The 20,751-nt window shown below is 44.1% G+C and overlaps 1 protein-coding gene across 1 annotated transcript in view; it reads left to right on the top strand.

Annotated features, from left to right (window-relative positions):
* Positions 1 to 20,751, top strand: part of COL28A1 (collagen type XXVIII alpha 1 chain) — a 198,628-nt gene that overhangs the window by 146,662 nt on the left and 31,215 nt on the right. Inside the window, exons 24-31 of the mRNA XM_068247381.1 lie at positions 3,990 to 4,058; positions 6,186 to 6,254; positions 9,527 to 9,595; positions 12,997 to 13,065; positions 13,160 to 13,228; positions 13,946 to 14,014; positions 18,678 to 18,746; positions 18,834 to 18,914. Coding sequence (XP_068103482.1) covers positions 3,990 to 4,058; positions 6,186 to 6,254; positions 9,527 to 9,595; positions 12,997 to 13,065; positions 13,160 to 13,228; positions 13,946 to 14,014; positions 18,678 to 18,746; positions 18,834 to 18,914 — 564 coding nt within the window. The remainder of the gene's footprint in view (positions 1 to 3,989; positions 4,059 to 6,185; positions 6,255 to 9,526; positions 9,596 to 12,996; positions 13,066 to 13,159; positions 13,229 to 13,945; positions 14,015 to 18,677; positions 18,747 to 18,833; positions 18,915 to 20,751) is intronic.

The following is a 20,751-nucleotide window of genomic DNA, read 5'->3' as shown; positions in this document are numbered from 1 at the left end:
CCTAAAGTGAATTTTGATTCGCAGGTTTTGCGTTCTGATTCCTCGGATTCGACATTGTTAGCCGAATCTAAGAGTGAGACAGCGCTTCGGTTTTGCGAATCTGATGCTGAACCCTCTTTGCCTTATTCAGAGACGCTTTCTCTGAATCTGCCCTGTACCATGAATAAAAACATGATCTCCACTTGCACTGACATTTGTGAGTCCCTTTCTTGTTTTGAGAAAAATGCTGATTCTGCACCCTGTACTCTGGATGAGTTAATATTGCCTTGTACAATGTCTCCTGCAGTGCCCCTAGAGGCTCGTCTAGGTATTGCTGCTATACTCACCTGTTTTTCTGCAGTTTTGGAGTTGCAAGCTAGTTTGACTGCTACGCAGAATTCGGGGTGCAGTGAGATTAAAGTTGGGGAGTCAGTGTGTGTTCTAGTAGATATTCCTGTACATTCCGCTCATGATGATGAGATCCAGTCTCAGTTTATAGTGGAACCTTCCCTGGGACATTTGCCCTGTCCACAAAATAAAGTTCTAGTTTTGCCCTGTAACATGGATAGTTCAGAATCCTTCTCAGAAAACTTGAAAAATTATGTTCCTGAAGTTTTGTCTGATGTTCTGGAGGTCTCCGAGTTCCTCCCAAAGGGAGCAGAACTTGTAGGAGATGTCTCCTGCCCCCCAAGTCCTTCTGAGGTGTTGCCCACTTCAGTAGGCATTGCTGTTGTGCTGACTACCTTTGCAGCTCTGGTGGAGCTTCACTCATATGTAGTCAATGATGATATTGCAGTCACAGAAATTTCTGAATTTGAGTCCGAGTCTTCTTTTGAAAGTCCAGTGCTTGAGACCATTGCTCGTGATGATTCTCTGCCCGGTCCTGGTTTTGGTTTCCTCGTGTCGGACTCTGAGGTTGGCAGTTCCCCGACATGTCCTGAGGTTTCTCCTGTGCTGGTGTACCCCAGTGTGCTCTGTGACCCAGAAAGCCCAAGTGTGCCTCGGTTACCAGCGTACTCAGATGCTTCCTCGGTGGAGACATGCTCTGATATGGCCTGCCTGCTTGCATGCCCAGAAGTGGTCCCTGAAAGTCTTGATCTTGATGGGGGTCCTCGTAATTCTGAATCCGGAATTGTCATTGGTTCCATGGGGGTTCTTGGTAATTCTCCATGTGAGCCTGGTGATTGTTCTGCCCTCTTGGGATCTCTGTGGAGCTTCAAAAGGTTCTGGGAGATTCCGGGAGAAATTTTGCTTGGTACCCTGGATAAGATCAACGGTGGCTTTTGTGTTGTAAGGGACACTTCGAACAGGTATTGTGGCAGGTTTGGTATTTTCAGACGCTCCTTGGAAGGTGGTGGGTATTGTCTGGAGGGTGTCGATGGCTTCTTCTTTGGCTTTCACAGTCCTGATGGGTGTTATACTGAGACTGGTAGTACTGATGGGCATGTTTCGGTGGCTTCTGTTTCCGATGAGGTCGGTTTCGGGTGGACTGACTCTGGAATTGGACCTTGTCGGGCTGCCCCGACCTTCATGAGTCTTCAGTTTGAGTCTGTTGCTAATAGCAGTTTTGAGGGTCGTCTGGAATTCGACCCTGGAGGGGGGGGTACTGTGATGATTCGCTCAGCTGCCTGTGCAGGCAGCCAGCCTTTTGACCATTGTGTAGGTTTGCCTGCTGCAAGACTCTGGAAAGAACAGCTTCTGTCAGTTTTGCAGCTTGTGCTTGCAGAGGAATTTGCATACGTTGTCATGCAAATTGCCTGGCCACATTCATTGGAGGCGTGTACTATAAGTACTATGTCTTTCCCACAATGCTTCGCTGTTCATAAGGATTTCGTCCTATGTAACACTCCTGGTGGGGTGTCAGCCTTGCTCTCTGTTTGAACATCAGCTTAGAGTAATTCCTAAATCTGCGCTAGGCAGATTTCCCTAGTGCTGTTAGGATTGTATTATCTGTATTGCCTGTTCTGTCTTGTCTTGCCTGTTTGCCATTGTCCTGTCCCTATGGTGGTTGACAGGAAATGGTTCTGATCTCTGTTCTTGGAGTATAGCTGGTGCAGCGGTTGCTACCAGCTATCTCTTCTGTTCTGTCTCCTGGGATCGCACTAGCTATTTTTTGCTAGCGCCGGGGATCCTTCTGTTCTGTCTCCTGGGATCGCACTAGCTACTTTTTGCTAGCGCCGGGGATCCTTCTGTTCTGTCTCCTGGGATCGCGCTGGCCACTTTTCGCTGGCGCTGGGGATCCTTCTGTTCTGCTACTCTGTACTTGGATCACGCTAGCCACTTTTCGCTAGTGCTGTGGATCCTATCTCTCGCTTGTCCCTGTTTTCGTGTGTATGTCTGCTACGCTTGCTGGAGGCTCGGTGAGGTAACCGTTAAGCAAGCGCTCGCGTCCTCTGTTTCATGTTTGTCTGTTAATGGTTAGTTAGGCGTGCTTGTCTCTATTGTGCTTATCACGTGGAGACCGCGCATAACCGCGTGCACTGTTGCGAATGAGTGCGGTGTTCGCGGTTAGCTAGCATTTGTTATTTTCCGTATCTCCTCATTGTATTATTTGCTGTGCCTTTGCTAAGCTCGTATTCTGTTCTGATCTGCCTTGTGTCTTGTCTGGCGATCGCACCTCTCGCAATCGCGTTCCTATTTCATATCTGCTGTTGTGTGTGTGCGGTTGCGGGGTGGCGACTGGATTGGCACACACACATACAACCTGTCCCTTTGCTCATTCTCATTCGCAATCGCCTCTCTTGCGATTGCGTTCTGCGTTTTGTACAATTCCTGTCTGGCATATGTGGAGGTACAGAGGATTGGTTCCTCTGCACTCCCCAGCGCCATCTGCCGACAGGAATTTTCCCTCTACGGGTGCGTAGCACCTTTTGCTGGGTTCCTGCAAATTATACGCTTGTGGGGGATTTCCGGCGTGTCAGCGCACGCGTTGTGCGCTGATCACGGGGAAAGTTCCACAATCGTTACAATACGGCATTAGACTGCTTAATAGCACTGGTATGCTGGTCATATGCAGAACTGCTGCTTCAACCTGAAGACAAAAAAGGGGCAAGCAATTGAGAGCCCAATATAGTGTAGTACGTTTAGTGCAAGATGAGTCAATGTAAATTTATGAGAAACTGTTCACAATGGTGGGTTACCTCCAAGGCAACCACTATATAGGCAGGTGGGGAACGTGTCCTGTCCCCACTCAAGTTTTACGAAGTCGCTTTCCGTAGATAAGAGAAATTGGGCGAAAGGACCATTGTTTGTAGAACAGAGGCGCCAGTGAAGTTTAAAACGTATTAAAAACTATTAAAATGGGGGGGGGGGGTGTTGTGGGGGACTTACCTCCGCACAGAAGACTCAATAGATTGGAGTCGGTATAAGAATAATCATTTATTTCCTTACTACAAAAAAGAAGTGCTGCAACGCGTTTCACAGGTCTATAGCCTGCTTCCTCAGGCAAATACAATCGGAGCAAGCTTTTTATCCATCAGACCAGGCAAGAGTGTATGCCAGTGCCCAATTCACGAAGCAGGCTTCATGCCCAATTTACCAGCCTCTGCTGACAATCTAGCATATGTACAGCAGTCCATGACCCTCCTCAGCGAACTTTCTGCCTGGCGGATCAACTTGGCCAAGTGCTCACTGAGGGAATGTTCTACTCACTTACCTCTTTTGCTCTGTAACGATCTTAGGGTGCCACTCTTAGAGGCGAGCAATGTGTCTGTACATCCTCAGCCCCACACTGTCGTCCAAGGGATCAAGCCCCGATCCCTCCTGGGCAACAGTCCTTGTATGTGTGTATAAGGCTTTGAGGGGGAGGTTAGTGTTAGGCATTGGCTGGAAAGCTTCGGTTGGGGATGGTTACAGGAGCAAAACAAAGCTGAAAATAGTGTTGCGTGGTCAAAGCAAAAATGAATGACGAAATCAAACATTCATGAGAAAAGTATACCACCTCTGCTCAAAAATTACCATATTCTGTGATATTAACATGATTTTTCTTTTTTGTCTTGCAATACTCTTAGGGTGAACCTGGAGCTCTGGGACGAATCGGATTGCCAGGCCCTCCTGGTCGCTCCATTGTGGGTCCCAAGGTAAATATTATTTATTATTGAATCACTGAAGTACACTACAGGTAAACCACTCCTAGTAAGGGTCGCTGTAGGTTTTCTCTTGAGCCCCACTGAAATTAGTTTTATGATCCAGGTGGTTGCTCTCCTGAATGTAATGAGTCACCATAGTCACTCGCTGATAAATTATGTGGACCATGTCACTCACATACAGATTATTTCCTGCTTATCTGTTTGTGAATACTTGTATCTGTATTCTGCTAACAGAAATGATAAAAAATGTTTGTCCTTAAAACTACAAGCTGATAAAGGAAGAGTCTGGATCAGGAGCGTAACTACAAATCATGGGCCAACCAGTAAAATTTGGATGGGACCCCCTTAATGTTCACAACCCTTTGTTGTCTCTTCTTGGTGACCCTAACAGCCTGAGGGCCCATCTTACACGGTTCATAAAACAAGTGTGGCCATCAGGCTCTTCACAATGAAAAAGCAGCGATACCTGACTCAACCAACCACCTTAAAGGAATCATCAGGCAAAAAAAAAATGAGTTTCACTTACCTGGGGCTTCTACCAGCCCCATGCAGCCATCCTGTGCCCTCGTAGTCACTCACTGCTGCTCCGGTCCCCCGCCGCCAGTTAGTTTCGTTTTTGCCGACCTCGGGGTCGGCGGGCCGCCACGCGTACATTTGCACACACTCCAGCTGGTGCATGAAGCTATCGCGGACATTAACACATACATTTTATGCGTTCGTGGTGCAACGCGTAAAAATTTAGTCCAGTGAGTGACTGCGAGGGCACAGGATGGCTGCATAGGGCTGGTAGAAGCCCCAGGTAAGTGAAACTTAATTTTTTTTTTTGCCTGACGATTCCTTTAAGTAACACCACCCACACCTCAGACCCCTGAGGGAGCAACCCTATTCAAATAATGCATTAGACCATATATAATAAATAATGAGGTTGCTCATAGGTATAGTGAAAATTGTGGTAATAGTGAAACATCAGGCTCTTCACACCCATAACAAGTGTAGCCGCAAAACACCTGATCTGGAGTTTTGGAGAAAGGGAAAGTTAGTAGTTGGGGGCGCTCCCACACCTCTGGGCCCCCCTGCAGGCACAGGGGCTGCTCCTCCCTAGTTACGCTCCAGATCAGGTTCTACTAGGTCCTCAGTGACTGTTTTCTGGATCGGAGCAGCGGACATGTAGACATGGCCCATGCTTTTCTATGGGCCTGTTCACAATATCCAGGTTTGTCTATTGTGCTATTGCAATGGATATTCCTGACTTGCATAATTTTTACAGATAGCAGATGCCTTTCCATGTAACCAATATACGGTGGGCTTCCACACCATAGAGAGAATACCTCTATGGGCCATGGCATAAAATATACTACCCATTCTCATTCTAGCTTGGTCTGTCTTTGTTTAAACTGACCCTCACTGAGCATATGGTAGTTTGAAGATTTAGAAGACTTCAGCCCCTAATATCTGGGGAAGTGTTAAGTGCTTCATCTTGATGAGAGCAGGACATTTAATGTGAACCTCCGGACTAAAAATCTACTCCGCAGAACTGAAAAGGCTTGGGGTTTCTTTAACAGTTACACAGCATCAGAACTTGGTTTTTCTTACCAAAGCATCAATTTTAGCTGCATTTTTAGCTGAGCTCCACCCATCAAAGAAAACTGCCCGGGCTTTTTTTCCCTGATGCTGTGCAAAGCATGATGGGATTTCCTATGTTGTTATTCATGTTGCCTAGCAACTAGGAGGGGTGATCAGCCCACAGGACAGTTGGAATTGTGTCTCATGCTCCCTGTCACCTCCTTTCAACCAAAAAGATAGCTGCCCTCATGAAATCAAACATTTGCCTTTTTTTAAAAACAGGGTGGGTAAGAGATATTACCTATCTATTTTAATTAACATAATTAATGTAACTTAATGACAGTATGTTTGTTTAGGCTGAAGTTCCTCTTTAACAAATAGTAGTTGTTTCAAGAACGGAATTGACCGCATTGTGTGTCCATACAGACATACTATACACAGTTCTAAGACTATTATTTTTTTCTGTCTGATTTCAACATTTTTAGTATGATGAGCTATTCTTGAACATTCTAATATCAATTCACTGAATCTTCTTTCTCTTTTTTATAATTTAAGGGAGACAATGGCCCACCTGGCCCACAGGGACTGATCGGAGAACCAGGAATAGGCATTGCTGGCCCAAAGGTAAGGTGCCTGTAACGATCCGCTCAGCTGCCTGCGCAGGCAGGCAGCCTTTTGATCATTATTCAGGTCTGCATGCTGCAGGACTCTGGAAAGAAGTCCTTCTGTCAGTTTTGCAGCTTGTGCTTGCTGAGGAATTTGCATACGTTGTCATGCAAATTGCCTGGCCACATTCATTGGAGGCGTGTACTATAAGTACTATGTGTGTCCCACAATGCTTCGCTGCTCATAGAGGTTTGTTCCTGCTGGACTCACCTGGAGTGTCAGCCACTGCTATCTTAGTATAGTTAATTCTTGGGGAGTGCTCCTTGCATTCCTAGTTAGTGCAGTCAGTTTGTGTATAATTTGTACTGCCTATTCTGTCTTGTCTTGTCTGTCGCGATTGCGCTGTCACCAGCGGCGGTTGATAGCGAATCGCTCTGTCTTGTTTGGATCTCACTAGCCTCTAGCGGTAGCGGCTGTGGATCCTTCTGATCTGAGTTCCTGGAGTGTAAGCTGGAGCAGCGGTTGCTACCGGCTACCTCATCTGATCTGTCTTGTTTAGATCGCACTAGCCGCTAGCGTTAGCGGCTGTGGATCTTTCTGATCTGTGTTCCTGCTTGGATCACACTTGCTCTGGCGGAAGAGCGGTGGATCCTTTCTGCCTAGTTCCTGTTTCTCGTTTGTCTGTCTTGTCTGATACGGGCGCTTGCTGTAGGCTCGGTGAGGTAACCGTTAATCAAGCGTTCACGTTCTTTGTTTCGTGTTTGTCTCTTGATGGTTAGTTAGGCGTGCTTGTCTCTATTGTGCTTATCACGTGGAGACCGCGCATAACCGCGTGCACTGTTGCGAATGAGTGCGGTGTTCGCGGTTAGCTAGCGTTTATTATTTTCCGTATATATTCTCATTGTATTATTTGCTGTGCCTTTGCTAACCTCGTATTCTGTTCTGATCTGCCTTGTGTCACGTCTGGCGATCGCACCTCTCGCGATCGCGTTCCTATTTCATATCTGCTGTTGTGTATGCGCGGTCGCGGGGTGGCGACTAGATTGGCGCACACACATACAATCTGTCCCTTTGCTCGTTCTCATTCGCAATCGCCTCTTGCGATTGCGTTCTGCGCTTCGTACAAATTCCTGTCTGGCATTTGTGGAGGTACAGAGGATTGGTTCCTCTGCACTCCCCAGCGCCATCTGCCGACAGGAATTTTCCCTCTACTGGTGCTTGCACCAAAAGCTGGGTTCTAGTATCTTGACACGCTTGTGGAGGACCTCCGCAGTGTCAGCGCACATCTTTGTGCGCTGAACACGGAGATATCCCACAATCGTTACAGTGCCAGTATGTGACACTTCATGTTTTTGAATCTTATTTATAAACCTATGATATGGGGTTATTGTTCTTTCTACCACTTTATACTGGCTTTTCCTAATTAAAGAGTGATGTTAAAAAATAGTTGGACAGTGTTGGCACTGACTTGTCTTTGCCCATTACACTGCAGAAATATTCTGGTAGGTTAACTGGCTTCCCACCAAGATTGTCATTTTACTACAGTAGGGACAATAGACCACAGTAGAGACTTTCGGTAAAATTTTTATTGATCCATCAAATGATTAGTGCCACATAAACAGAAAAGAATAGGACAACAGTGAGGATACAGATAGTGGCCTGACAGCCGTTTCACGGACAACTTCTGCTTCATCAGAGGCCCTTATGCAGTGTGATGGTCATCTGCATAAGGGCCTCTGACAAGGCGGAAGTTGTCTGCGAAACGGCAGTCAGGCCGTTATCTGTACCCTCACTGCTGTTCTATTCTTTTCTGTGTATATGCCACTTATCACTTTATGTATCAAAAAATTCTGAAGATTATACTGAGTGGCCAGCATTTTTCCACTGTTATTGTTTTGTACCTCACCATGCGCACGGGTATACAGAGCATAAAGTGAACACCGTGCTGGATGCACTACCTAGTGCCAGCATCTTTGTTCTATCAAGTAACAGTAGGGCATTGAGATGGTGAGCTTCTATGAGTGTCAGTGCCATGAGTACATTTAACCTACTCAGTAAAATGGAGCGAAAAATGGCATTATATAAATGCATGTTGATACTTATGAATGTAAATGCTATTTGAGATTGAGAGTGGCCTGTCAATAGTTAGTGCAGGAGAAGAAAAGAAATAACAATAGCTCTTGATATATGCAGGTAACAAAGTAGGCATTTGTACATAGTCTTTATGCCAGAGTACGATTTTTGAAACAAGTGCAAATGGAGCTCACTCAGCAAACTGAAATGTAAAGATAATTTTTAAAAACAATAAAATACAAAAAGACTTGCACAGCAGCAAACTATGTTCGTGTATTCCATTTTTTTTAAAGTGGGCCCAAACCAAACAATTTTTTAATTCAAAAAATTTAGTTGCACCACTCTGACACAAACAAAGATAAATAAACACTCCTTCAAGCCTATGAGCATTTCAGTGCATGCTTTTCACCCTTCTCTTTTCATAACTAGGGTTATACAGGTGGCAGCCATTAGCAATTCCTCCTTTGCCAGACACCACCTACTCCACCAGTCTGCTGGATTCTGTCCTGGCAATATGAAAGGAAGGGAGGGGTTCCTCCAATAAATGTAAAATATTTTATATTTGTCATCATGCAGCTGAAAAAAGGCTGCTATTTATTATTATAATTTAGAAAATAGATTTTATTTCTGAAATCTTGTATTTTTAATTTGGGTCCACTTTAAGCAGAATTCCCCTTTGAACATTGATTGGTAGATAGACATGTCTATAGCGTATGCACTACTCTGTGGCGCTGATGCCGATATTGACTTTTACCCTGACAGTATACATTTTTATACTTTGCTGAAATGTCACAAATAAAATGATTCAAAAATAAAAGTGTAGCAAGTCAATGGTAAATGCTGTAAAAATGCGTTACTGAATGTTTCCTTCTTATTAAATGAGTGTCCATAGTTGACTGATGAAACACCTCTCCTGTGATTTGGTTCTTTAGGGCCTGCACACACTGCTGCGCTTGCGCTGCGTTTTTAAAATCGCAAAGCCTTCATGAGAATAGAAAAAACGCATAGCACCAGTGTGTACAGGTCTTCACGATTTTCATGATTTTTCAAAAGACTTTACGATTTAAAAAACGCATGTGATTTTAAAAGCGCAGCAGTGTGTACAGGCCCTTACTGTTCATAGTCAATTTTCAATAATTGGTAAATAATTAATGTAACCATAAAAAAGTAGACTACAGCAAAAAAGTAATTAATAAGTAAATAATTATCTTCTGCAGGGTGACAGGGGAGGCCCAGGACCACCCGGACCATATGGACCAAAGGGAGATGGATTTGCTGGACCACCTGTGAGTAAATTTGTTTTTTCTGTATTTGACTGCAAAACTAGCCAAAAAATTGCACTCCAATGGTTAGAAACAAGCTCAGGGTTTCGCAACAGATTAGATTCATTTTACTCTTTAATCAAACATCAACCAACAATAGCTGTTCATCCAACCATAACACTTCATGAAGAAAGGATGCCCTGAAATAACATTAAATAATAGCACATAGTGCTAAATATTAGTAGGACTCCTCTATAGGTATCACACCCTGCTACACTCCAGCAGGACATGTGACCACCAAGGAAGGATCACGTTCAAACAATCCCCCTTCGTGAATGAACTCACCGACATAGATGCTTTTTAATGATAATAGCAAATAACAAGGTGTTTGATCCCTGCTGACCCGCTGCATGTGCGAATTCTCTCTGTCATGAAACCCATGGAGTCTCACCGTCAGGTAAACCAGGCAGTAAGGGTAATTAAAAGTCATCCAAAAGAATTATTGTATGTGCAAAATCACTGCGACTTGCACGCGGCCCTGGCAACGGAACACAGGGCAACACGTCCTGTCAGATCTGCCTACTTCCGGGAACAGCATCTTGCGTACCTCCTTGCTCTGCCCACAGCTAGAGATGTCACGAATTTTCCGTTCGCAAACGACGAATGCAAACTTCCACAAAAGTTCCCGAATAGGCAAATCTGGCGAACTGCCATAGACTTCAATGGTCAGGTGAATTTTTAAACCCACAAAGACTGTTTCTGGCCACAAAAGTGATGGAAAGGATGTTTTAAGGGGTCTAACACCTGGACAGGGGCATGCCGGAGGGAGATCCATGCCAATAGTCCCACCAAAAATTACGGAGTTGACGCAAAGTCGGGTCTTAATCCCTAAAGGGCAGAAATCATATTATGCGCAGCTCTGGGTGTCAGTGGGCTGTGGAGTGTCTCACAAAGAGAAATGCAATAGTACTATCAGGATACAGTGAAATAATAACGCACTGGGATGTTACTGTGCCTGCAACTTAATGTAGCAACAGCAGTAGCGGGCACACAGCTCTGGGTGTCAGTGGGCTGTGGAGTGTCACACACAAAAAAACCACAGGAGACTGATGTGCTAGCCCTCAAAAGGCCAGTTTAGGGTGCTTTCACAGCGAGTCAGGAACAAGAACACAGGCCTAGCTAATGCTTTCCCTACCTATCTGCAGCAAGTCTGACCCTCCTCTCACTAAACGTCAGCAGCCAGCAGAGAATGAATCCAATATAGCCACTGCTACTGCTTTTTGATAGGGGGTCCAGGAAGGGGTGCTAGCTGATTGGATGCCATGTGTCTGCTGACTGTGAGGTAAGGGATCAAAGTTTAACTCAATGATAATGTATAGGGGGCAAATCAAACACACCAAATGTTCGCTGTTCGCCGTGAATGCGAACAGCCGATGTCCGCAGAATACTGCTCGCCGGCGAACTGTTCGGGCCATCTCTACCCACAGCATTTTGTTTACCTCCTAGATCCACCCTTTAAGTTGCTTTATTGTTTATATAGTTTTAACTTTGCTTAGATGCGTTACTTATTTCTCACGCTTGATAACTAATGTGATATGTTATATGATCTAAGCTGTTGTTATGATTTGCTGCAATGTTGTTGGATATTATGGTTGCTATCTGACATTTTGAAAAAAAAAATTCAATAAAGAAAGAAAAGAATAAAAGAGATATTAAAAAAAATACTGTAATAATGTTTGTCCAATCCTCAATTTGGGGAAGAGATGATAACTTCCATTTAACTGCAATACATTTCCTTGCCTAATAAATCAATAGGAAGGCTAATGTATTTTTATGGGAACATTATATAAATAAACAATAATAATATGGTAGAGAGACTTTTGACTGTAACTGTGGTAGGGATTAGATTTTAAGTTCCTGTGAGGACGGTCAGTAACATGACTGTACTCTGTAAAAGCCCTATTGGATTATATCAGTGCTTTATTGATAACTAATATTAAAATAATAGTATATCAGGGTTTTTTTGAGCATTTAAATGTTTACTATTTTTTTAGCTTTAATTTTTTTTCTTAGGAACATGTGTGACGCTGAATGAGGAGTAGTGGTAGTTGCTTGGGGCCTAGTCATGTATGAGACATAATAAATAGGTAGAAAATATGTGCTACATTAATACAGTGCCTACAGAATGCAGCCTAGGTTCACATACTTTTATGGTATTAACAATTTATGTAACCACCTAAGATCTGTTATGACCACACCCACTCACATAGGGCTACCTACATTTATTCTGCACAGGTGCCCACTGTTAGCTTTGTCTGCCAATGAGCCCAGTCATCAAATATATCCAACAAACAAGATTTAAATGACAGAAATGACAGAGTGGAGGGGAGGTAAATATTAGCTAGCCTCTTTTCAGTAGATTGTGGGTACCACATTACTGGAAGGATATTGCAGTTTTAGAGTAGGTGCAGAGACGAGCAACTAAATTGATACGAGGGATGGAAGGTCTCACTTACCAAGAAAGGTTAGGTAAACTGGGTTTATTTAGTCTAGAGAAAAAATGCCTTATGCTGGATACACACCATGCGTTTCCGCGTTCGATGCGGCCGTCGATACGCGTCGATTCGATTATTTTCGACATGTCCGATTCAAGCTTCAATGGATCGTTAGGTCGATTCGCCATACTTTACATGGCAATCGACCTAAAAATCATCGAAATTCGTTCGGAAATGCTCGGAAATAATCGAATCGACGCGTATCGACGGACGCATTCGACGTGGAAACTCATGGTGTGTATCCAGCATTAGAGGGGATCTAATTAACATGTATAAATACATTAGAGGGCAATATAAAAGCTTGGCAGATAAGCTTTTCGTCCCTAGGCCTTCACAAAGGACTACTAGAGGACATGATCTGCGCATGGAGGAAAAACGTTTTAGCCATTTATTTAGGAAAGGGTTTTTTACAGTAAGAGTGATTAAGATGTGGAATGCATTGCCACAGGACGTAGTTATGGCAAATTCTATACCTGCATTTAAAGGGGGCTTAGATGCTTTCCTTGCATTGAAAGACATCCATGGGTATAATTACTAGGTAAGGCCCAGTGGTGTTGATCCAGGGATTTTATTTGATTGCCATGTGGAGTAGGGAAGGAAATTTTCCCCTTTTGGGGCTAATTGGACCATGCCTTGTAAGGGTTTTTCGCCTTCCTCTGGATTAACAGGGATATGTGAGGGAGCAGGCTGGTGTTGTACTTTGTTTTCTGGTTGAACTCGATGGACATATGTCTTTTTTCCACCCAAAGAACAATGTAACCAGCTTCATGCAGGTTTAACTTCTTCATAGCAAGTGTCTCTTGTCTCGCTAAGAGAAGACCACTGACTGAATAATTATCTGACTACATTTGTATCCCTCTTTTTAATCAGGGCTTGCCTGGGCTTCCAGGATTACCAGGTGAACCTGGATCAGAAGGATTTGGATTACCAGGGCCAAAGGTAACATTTGCACCTGTATTTGCGATCAACTGATCTTTTAAATTGAATTTGAAAACATAAATATAACTGTACTTCTTGATAAAATATTCTCTAGGGTGACCCCGGTTTTAGAGGTCCTGTTGGTCTCTCAGGGCCTCCAGGTGAAGGACTGCTAGGACCAAGAGTAAGTCAACATTTTCCTCAAACTTACGTAGTATCTGTCAGCTGAAAGACAAATGTGTACAGAGCAATATCAACATCGCTATAAGCTAGTTAGTTGATTTGGAATGAGAGACAGTGTATGATGTCCCTATCTAATTACTGGTCATCTGCTGTCACTCACTAATTACTGGCCATCTGCTTTGACTACATTTATGTCACCTCGTTTCTTTAAACTCAACATGAGCAAAATGGATATTGTGATATTTACACCTTCTCTATCTTCTCCCCCATGCCCCACCCATAGTTACCATCAATGTAGAAAAGACCCCAATAACCCAAACATTTCCAGAATGTGCCCCTTTCTTTCACAGGATGCTACTAAAATGCTTGTACCTGCTCTAATCATGTCCCGTCTTCACTACTGAAACACCATACTATGTGGTCTATAAAAACCAGACTGGCACCTCTATAGTTCCTACTGAACTCTGCTTTCTGCTTCTTCCACCTCTTCTACCACTCATCTGATGCAGTCTCTCTCTGCCTATCTCTTATTGGCTACCTATTATGCAAATTATGTAAAACTTCTCCTTATATCATACAAATCATCATCATCGCCATCATATAACTCCAGACTGCAGTCATACATTTATTTGGCACAGTTATAAAAATCTCTATAATATTATCAGACTATTCTAACTCATAAGCTATCCTAATTAACTAAATGTTTCTTTCTTTCAAGGGAAACCCAGGAAAACCCGGTCTGCCTGGTCCTCATGGTCCCCCAGGTGAAGGTATTCAAGGATCAAAGGTAAGAAAGTGCTTCTTATGTATATTTTTATAAATGGTATAGAAAGTATATTGTGTCTGCAGCAACCATGACTGTATATCCATGGTGGATTGAGTTTTGGTATTCTTGATCTGTGTCAGAGGTCTACAGTGAGTTTCCATGCATGCCAAGGTTTGCTTAGTGAGTCATTAGTGCACCATAGGAATTTAACTTTGTGTGCATGGGCGTTCGCACATATGGCAAATTCGGGTGGCTGCAGCCCCCCTCCTCCTGGCTGCCTGCTGCCCCCCCCCCTGGCCGCGTGCCCGTGCGGCCAGCAGGAGTGGAGCAGCGCAGAGAAGAGGGAGAGCTTTGGGGACAGCGGGGAAGGGGGGCCACCCCCCCCCCCCCCTCCTTCCCTCACCTTGGGGCTCTCCCTCCCTCGCTCTCCCCTCCAGAACTAAGTCTTGTGCGGCGTTTGGCAGCAGGCGGCACTTACCTCCGTCTCGCTCCAAGCGCCAGAAGTTCTGGTGCCGCTGCTCTGGTCTGGACCAGACCAGACTAGCGGCAAATCCATCCAGCGCCTGCAACGAGACAGAGGTAAGTTCCGCCCGCTGCCAGCCACCGCACAAGACTTAGTTCTGGAGGGGAGAGCGAGGGAGGGAGAGCCCTAAGGAAAGGGAAGGAGGGGGGCCATCTGTCCCCCCAGCTCTCCTTCTCTGCGCTGATCCCCTCCTGCTAGGGGCACACCTGGCTACTTATTCTGGGGACATATACCCCTGACTAAATATACTGGGGACATATACCCCCGACTACATATACTGGGCACATATACCCCTGCCTACATATACTGGGCACATATACACCTGCCTACATATACTGGGCACATATAACCCTGACTACATATACTGGGGACATATACCCCTGACTACATATACTGGGGACATATACCCCTGACTACATATACTGGGGTCATCTATACCTCTGGCTACATATACTGGGGACATATACCCCTGACTACATATACTGGGCACATATACCCCTGCCTACATATACTGGGCACATATATACCTGCCTACATATACTGGGCACATATAACCCTGACTACATATACTGGGGTCATCTATAACTCTCGCTACATATACTGGGGACATATACCCCTGACTACATATACTGGGTTCATCTATACCTCTGGCTACATATACTGGGGGCATATACCCCTGACTACATATACTGGGCACATATACCCCTGACTACATATACTGGGCACAAATACCCCTGGCTTCATATACTGGGCACATATACCTCTGGCTACATATACTGGGGACATATACCCCTGCCTACATATACTGGGCACATATACCCCTGGCTACCTGTTCTGAGGACATCTCTACCCCTGGCTACCTGTTCTGGGGACATCTATACCGCTGGCCACCTATTCTGGGGACACCTATAGACCTGGGGCTACCTATTTTTGGGGAACCACTGCTGTCAGATTGAGTGTATTTTGGGGTACTGCTGCCAGGTGAGAGGTGTCTACCATATTAAGGGGGCATTCTGCCTATTTATGTGAAATGCTGTCTATTTATGTGCCTCATGACTGCTGAATTTGTCTTGTTGGGGGCCTCATGGTTACTGAATTTGTCTTGTTGGGGGCCTCATGATTTGTTGGGGGCCTCAAGATCGCTAATTTGTCTTGTTGGGGGGCCTCATGATTGCTGAGTTAGTCATGTTGGGGGCCTCATGATTGCTGAATTTGTCTTGATGGGGGGCCTCATGATTGCTGAATTTGTCTTGTTGGGGGTCACTTGATTGCTAGCTGCGAGACTATGGAAAAAGCTGAATCATCATCATATGAGACAATAGCATTAAATCTACTTTTTCAGCTTTTTAAAACAGAAAATGAAACTGGGAGGTTCTAAAAAAATGAATACATTTTTCAGGAGTAGGATGGATGAAATTGTTTATCTTCACAGTTTATTTTCAACGTGGATTTTCCATAATGTTCATGTATGAGTTAAAAGTTTAAATTGCTGTTGGCACTTTGCGATAGATAAGTGACTTTTGGGTTGCAGTTCGGGCACTCGACCTCCAAAAGGTTCGCCACCACTGTCCTAATCTAATGTCCCACCATTGCTAAGTTCATGTAAACTTGTCTCCACCCGCGACCACACCCAAATTCTGGTCCATGACCTCTCCCATTTTTCGGCGTAGCCCCATTTTTTGGCGCGCCACACAACGTCACCCCAAATTTTCGGCCCCACTTCTTCCTCCCCCGCTTTTTGCCTGCCCCCCCTGGAAAATTTTCTGCAGACGCCCATGTTTGTGTGTTTATTAGCTAGAAGGGATGTCAGTGCTCAATTCTAAATCTAGATGGTCAGTTGTCCTGAATGCATTTCTTCTGCAAGGAAAATGCAAGAAGTACATGCTTGCTCTAACAAAGGATAGACCACTACTCTTCTAATTGTCTGGTCATGATCAGATTACACAGGAAACAAAAGTGAGACCTGGCCAGCCAATCAACAGAATACATATTGATCCTATGATACATCAGCAATGTGCTTCTCCATGATTCTCCTTGCAGTAGAAGTTCTCCTAGGAAAATGGATCATATCTGATTATAAAAACAATGAAATAATATAGCAGGTTCCAGTGACATAGGAATAGGGGATAGGCGGTTTAAAACACACTAGGCCAGTAGGGCCACCAGGGGTCCTCCTGCAACCACTGCATTAGCTATTTATTGGTCAAATTCTGGTAATGACCACGTCCCCTGCTTACACGTTTGTGACTTTTTAATGTACATGTGTAGATGCAGTGATGTCTTTTGTTCCCAAGCAATAGTTTTTGGAAGATAATGCCTATTTCTAATGTATTACTACCTGAAGGCCTGAAGATCATGGCTATGCAATACTGGGTTTTAGCCTTTTTTCTTGTACACATGGAGGTCTCTGGATTCTTTGAAAATTCCCCCAAAATCTTTGCAATGTTACAATACACACTATTCTTCAGTTTGCAACAAAAATGTCTTCAAATTCTTAAAATCATTTAGTAATGTCTACTACTGTTTACGTTAAACAACATTATCCTTAAATCACTACACTATTTGCCTGCATGGTATTTTACAGAGTGGTGTATCCCTCCCCATCTTTACTACAGAGAAACTCATACTACCTGGATGATTTATTTATACCTAATCATGTTACTAAGCTGTTGACAATTAACCTAGTTAGTTGCAATTCATTTTTACATTATACAACTTTTCCGGTCTTTTAGTGTCTTTGTACTACAGTATTTTCAGTTAATTTGGGATTTAAATATGATTTGCAGATAATCTTGTGGTTTTGTACATAGCAAACACAGGCGCCAATAGAATAAAAAGACTAAAATACTCAAAATAAGTAGAGGAGGTGGTGGTGGACTTATCTCCTCCAAGCAGACACAAGGAACTGTTGATTAGACAGTCAAAACATTTATTTACACATTCCAGAGTTTAGTGCAACGCGTTCCACTGGCATGACCCTGCTTCATCAGGCAATAAGGCATATAACATCTGCAGATTGGTAATACACCCAGCACCTCTGTCTCTGTATTATCTTCTGGTTTTACACATGTTCCACAACATTCCAAAAGTTTCTGAAATGGGGTTATAGGACTAGAGCTATGCTGTTGGCAGTTACATCCCAAACTTTATCCACACTTGCAGGTCAGGGGCACCTCTAGGCATAGGCAGTACAGGCCATTGCCTGGAGTGACATTGGTCCTGGGGGGGCACCATGTTGCTGGATTAAGCCCTGCCCCCAAATGAAACCCTGCCTCCAGACTAAGCTCTGCCCCCTTGGGTGTTCTATTACTTGCTTCTGCTGCATCTACTTAGCGTCTTAGTCTGTGGGTTCTGGCAGGCAGTGCAGGGCTATGGGAAAATTACGTCTGAACCCCTGCACTGGAGATTGTTTGTGTCTCCAGTGCAGGGCTTAGGGCACAATTTTCCTGTAGCCCTGCTCTGCCTGTCAGCGTGGGAGTTTTGCAGCCGGAGCTGCAGCACTAAGATCATTGGGGGAGCTACTGCGTGCCAGAGGGAGGCCAGGAGAGGAGTCTTCTGCAGGTGAGTAAATGTTTTTTTTCTTATAGGTGCATGCAGGTATCAGGGCTATTAAGGGGGAACTAATGGGAAGGGGGGGTGGAGCCCTGCCTATGTGTATTTTCTGGTAAAACACTGCCCAATTATGTGTATTTTCTGGTGAAACGCTGCCCACATTACATGTATTTTCTGGTGAAACACTGTTGCATTACAGTTATTTTCTGGTGAAACGCTGCTGCATTACGATTATTTTCTGGTGAAAGATTGCCGCATTACGAGTATTTTCTAGTGAAACGCTGCCGCATTACGATTACTTTATGGCGAAACGCTGCTGCATTACGATGATTTTCTGGTGAAAGATTGCCGCATTAGGATTATTTTCTAGTGAAACACTGCTGCATTACGATTATTTTCATGGGGGGGAGGGGCGCCATCAGGGTTGGGGGAGTGCCACTAGTTTTCTCGCCTGGAGTGACAAAATGGCTTGAGGCACCCCTGTTGCAGGTTATTTCCTACATTTTTCCTACATTCCTACAAAAGTCTATAGTATAAATATACTGTGCAAATACGCAAAAACTACAAAATAGATGTAAAATATATTAATGAAAATGTATCCAATTTTAGGGAGACCAAGGAGTTCAAGGTCTGCCAGGACCCCGTGGATTTCCAGGAGAAGGACTTCTAGGGCCAAAGGTACGTACCTCCATGTAGTAGGCAGGTCTCATTCTATATACTTTCAATAGAATCTAGAATGAAAGTTGAACGTAATGTTTTTTTCAGGGTGACCGTGGCTCTGCTGGTGAAAGAGGAAGAAAGGGAGACAAAGGTGATGGTGGAGACCCTGGAAACCCAGGAGACTCAGTAAGATGCTATTATTTATTCTATTTATAAGGCGCCAACTTATTACATAGTGCTGGTAATCAATAGGGTTACAGACAGTGAAACAGCGTACACAAATACATGAATACACACATCCCCGCACAACATTTAAAGAGACACTGAAGCGAAAAAAAATTATGATATAATGAATTGGTTGGGTAGTATGGATAATTACTAGAACATTAGAAGCAAAGAAAATGTTCTCATATTTTTATTTTCAGTTATATAGGTTTTTTTATAACATTGCATCATTCTCTAATATTTGCAGTTTACACACTACTCAGCATTCTAAATGATTTTACAGAGCAGGCCAGTGAACTTTTGACCTGTCCTCTTGCAGAAGAAAAAACAATACAATGACTGACAGTTGAGATAAGAAGCTTCAGAAGTCAGAGCTCTCTGCGACTTTGAAAGTCGTGGAGCTCAATGGCTCTTTTGCATAGATAACAACCGAGTTTCTTAACTCTTCCTGTACTGGAAACAATATTAAACTTATGTCTCTGCTCCTAATGTTTTATTTCTTAGCTGTACTACACATACATGCAAGGTTCGTTTCATGAAGTCAATACAGTGGTGATCAAGTAGTCTGGGTAGTTTAGTTATTCAAAGGGATAGGTGCATGACCGAGTAGGAAAACGAAGGGAGTGGACCCTGCCCAAAGTCAATACAGTCGGGGGGAGGGGGAGTAAGGACACACTAGGTGAGAATCAATGCGTAGTTGCTTAGCAGCGAGGGTTAGGGCTTTGATATGGGAAGGTAGGCTGGCAGGAATAGTTGTGTTTTGAGGGCTTGATTGAAGGTGGGGCTGAGCTTGATGGGGGTGGCAGGAAATTCCAGAGAGTATGTGCGGCTCTAGAGAAGTCCTGTAGTATTGAATGGGAATGGGTGACGCATGGGATAGTCAGTCAGGCTTAGGTCATTGAAAGATCGAATTGTGCAGCTAAGTGTATACATGTGGATAAGATAATTATTGTGGAGGGGTATTAGTTCCCCTCCTAATATACCTATCAAACAATCACAAGATTACAATGCAAGGGTTTAATCGAGTACAGCACTTTACACCATGTTTGACATGTTTCACGACCAGAAGTCGCTTCCTCAGAGGCAATAATAATGTATGTGGGATCAACCTGCAGAATAAAAACATATATACTGTACTGTATGTAGAATATAGTGTTACAAAAACATACCTTATATAGATAAGATCAGATGTGAATCAGGACAAACACCCAATTAAAATAAATGTATCTTAAATGTTTAAAGGGACACTTAAGTAAAAAAAAAAAGAGTTTTACTCACCTGGGGCTTCCAATAGCCCCCTGCAGCTGTCCGGTGCCCTCGCCGTCTCCCTCCGATCCTCCTGGCCCCGCCGGCAGCCATTTCCTGTTTTGGTGACAGGAGCTGACAGGCTGGGGACGTGAGTGATTCTTCGCGTTCCTGGCCACAATAGCGCCATCTATGCTGCTATAGCATATATCATATACCACATAGCAGCATAGAGGGTGATAATGTGTCTGGGAACGCGAAGAATCACTCACGTCCCCAGCCTGTCAGCTCCTGTCACCGAAACAGGAAGTGGCTGCCGGCGGGGCCAGGAGGATCGGAGGGAGACGGCGAGGGCACCGGACAGCTGCAGGGGGCTATTGGAAGCCCTAGGTGAGTAAAACTCATTTTTTTTGTTTGACTTAAGTGTCCCTTTAAGTGCTGTTATTAATGAAAAATGAAAGTAACAACAATAAGGCCCCGTTCACACTTGCAGTTTTCTAAAAACCGGAACGGATGTCCGGACCGCACCGGATCCGGACCGGACCTAATCCGT

This window comes from Hyperolius riggenbachi, chromosome 7, assembly GCF_040937935.1.
Source record: "Hyperolius riggenbachi isolate aHypRig1 chromosome 7, aHypRig1.pri, whole genome shotgun sequence".
NCBI lineage: Eukaryota > Metazoa > Chordata > Amphibia > Anura > Hyperoliidae > Hyperolius > Hyperolius riggenbachi.
This window is presented reverse-complemented; position numbering and strand designations above follow the sequence as displayed.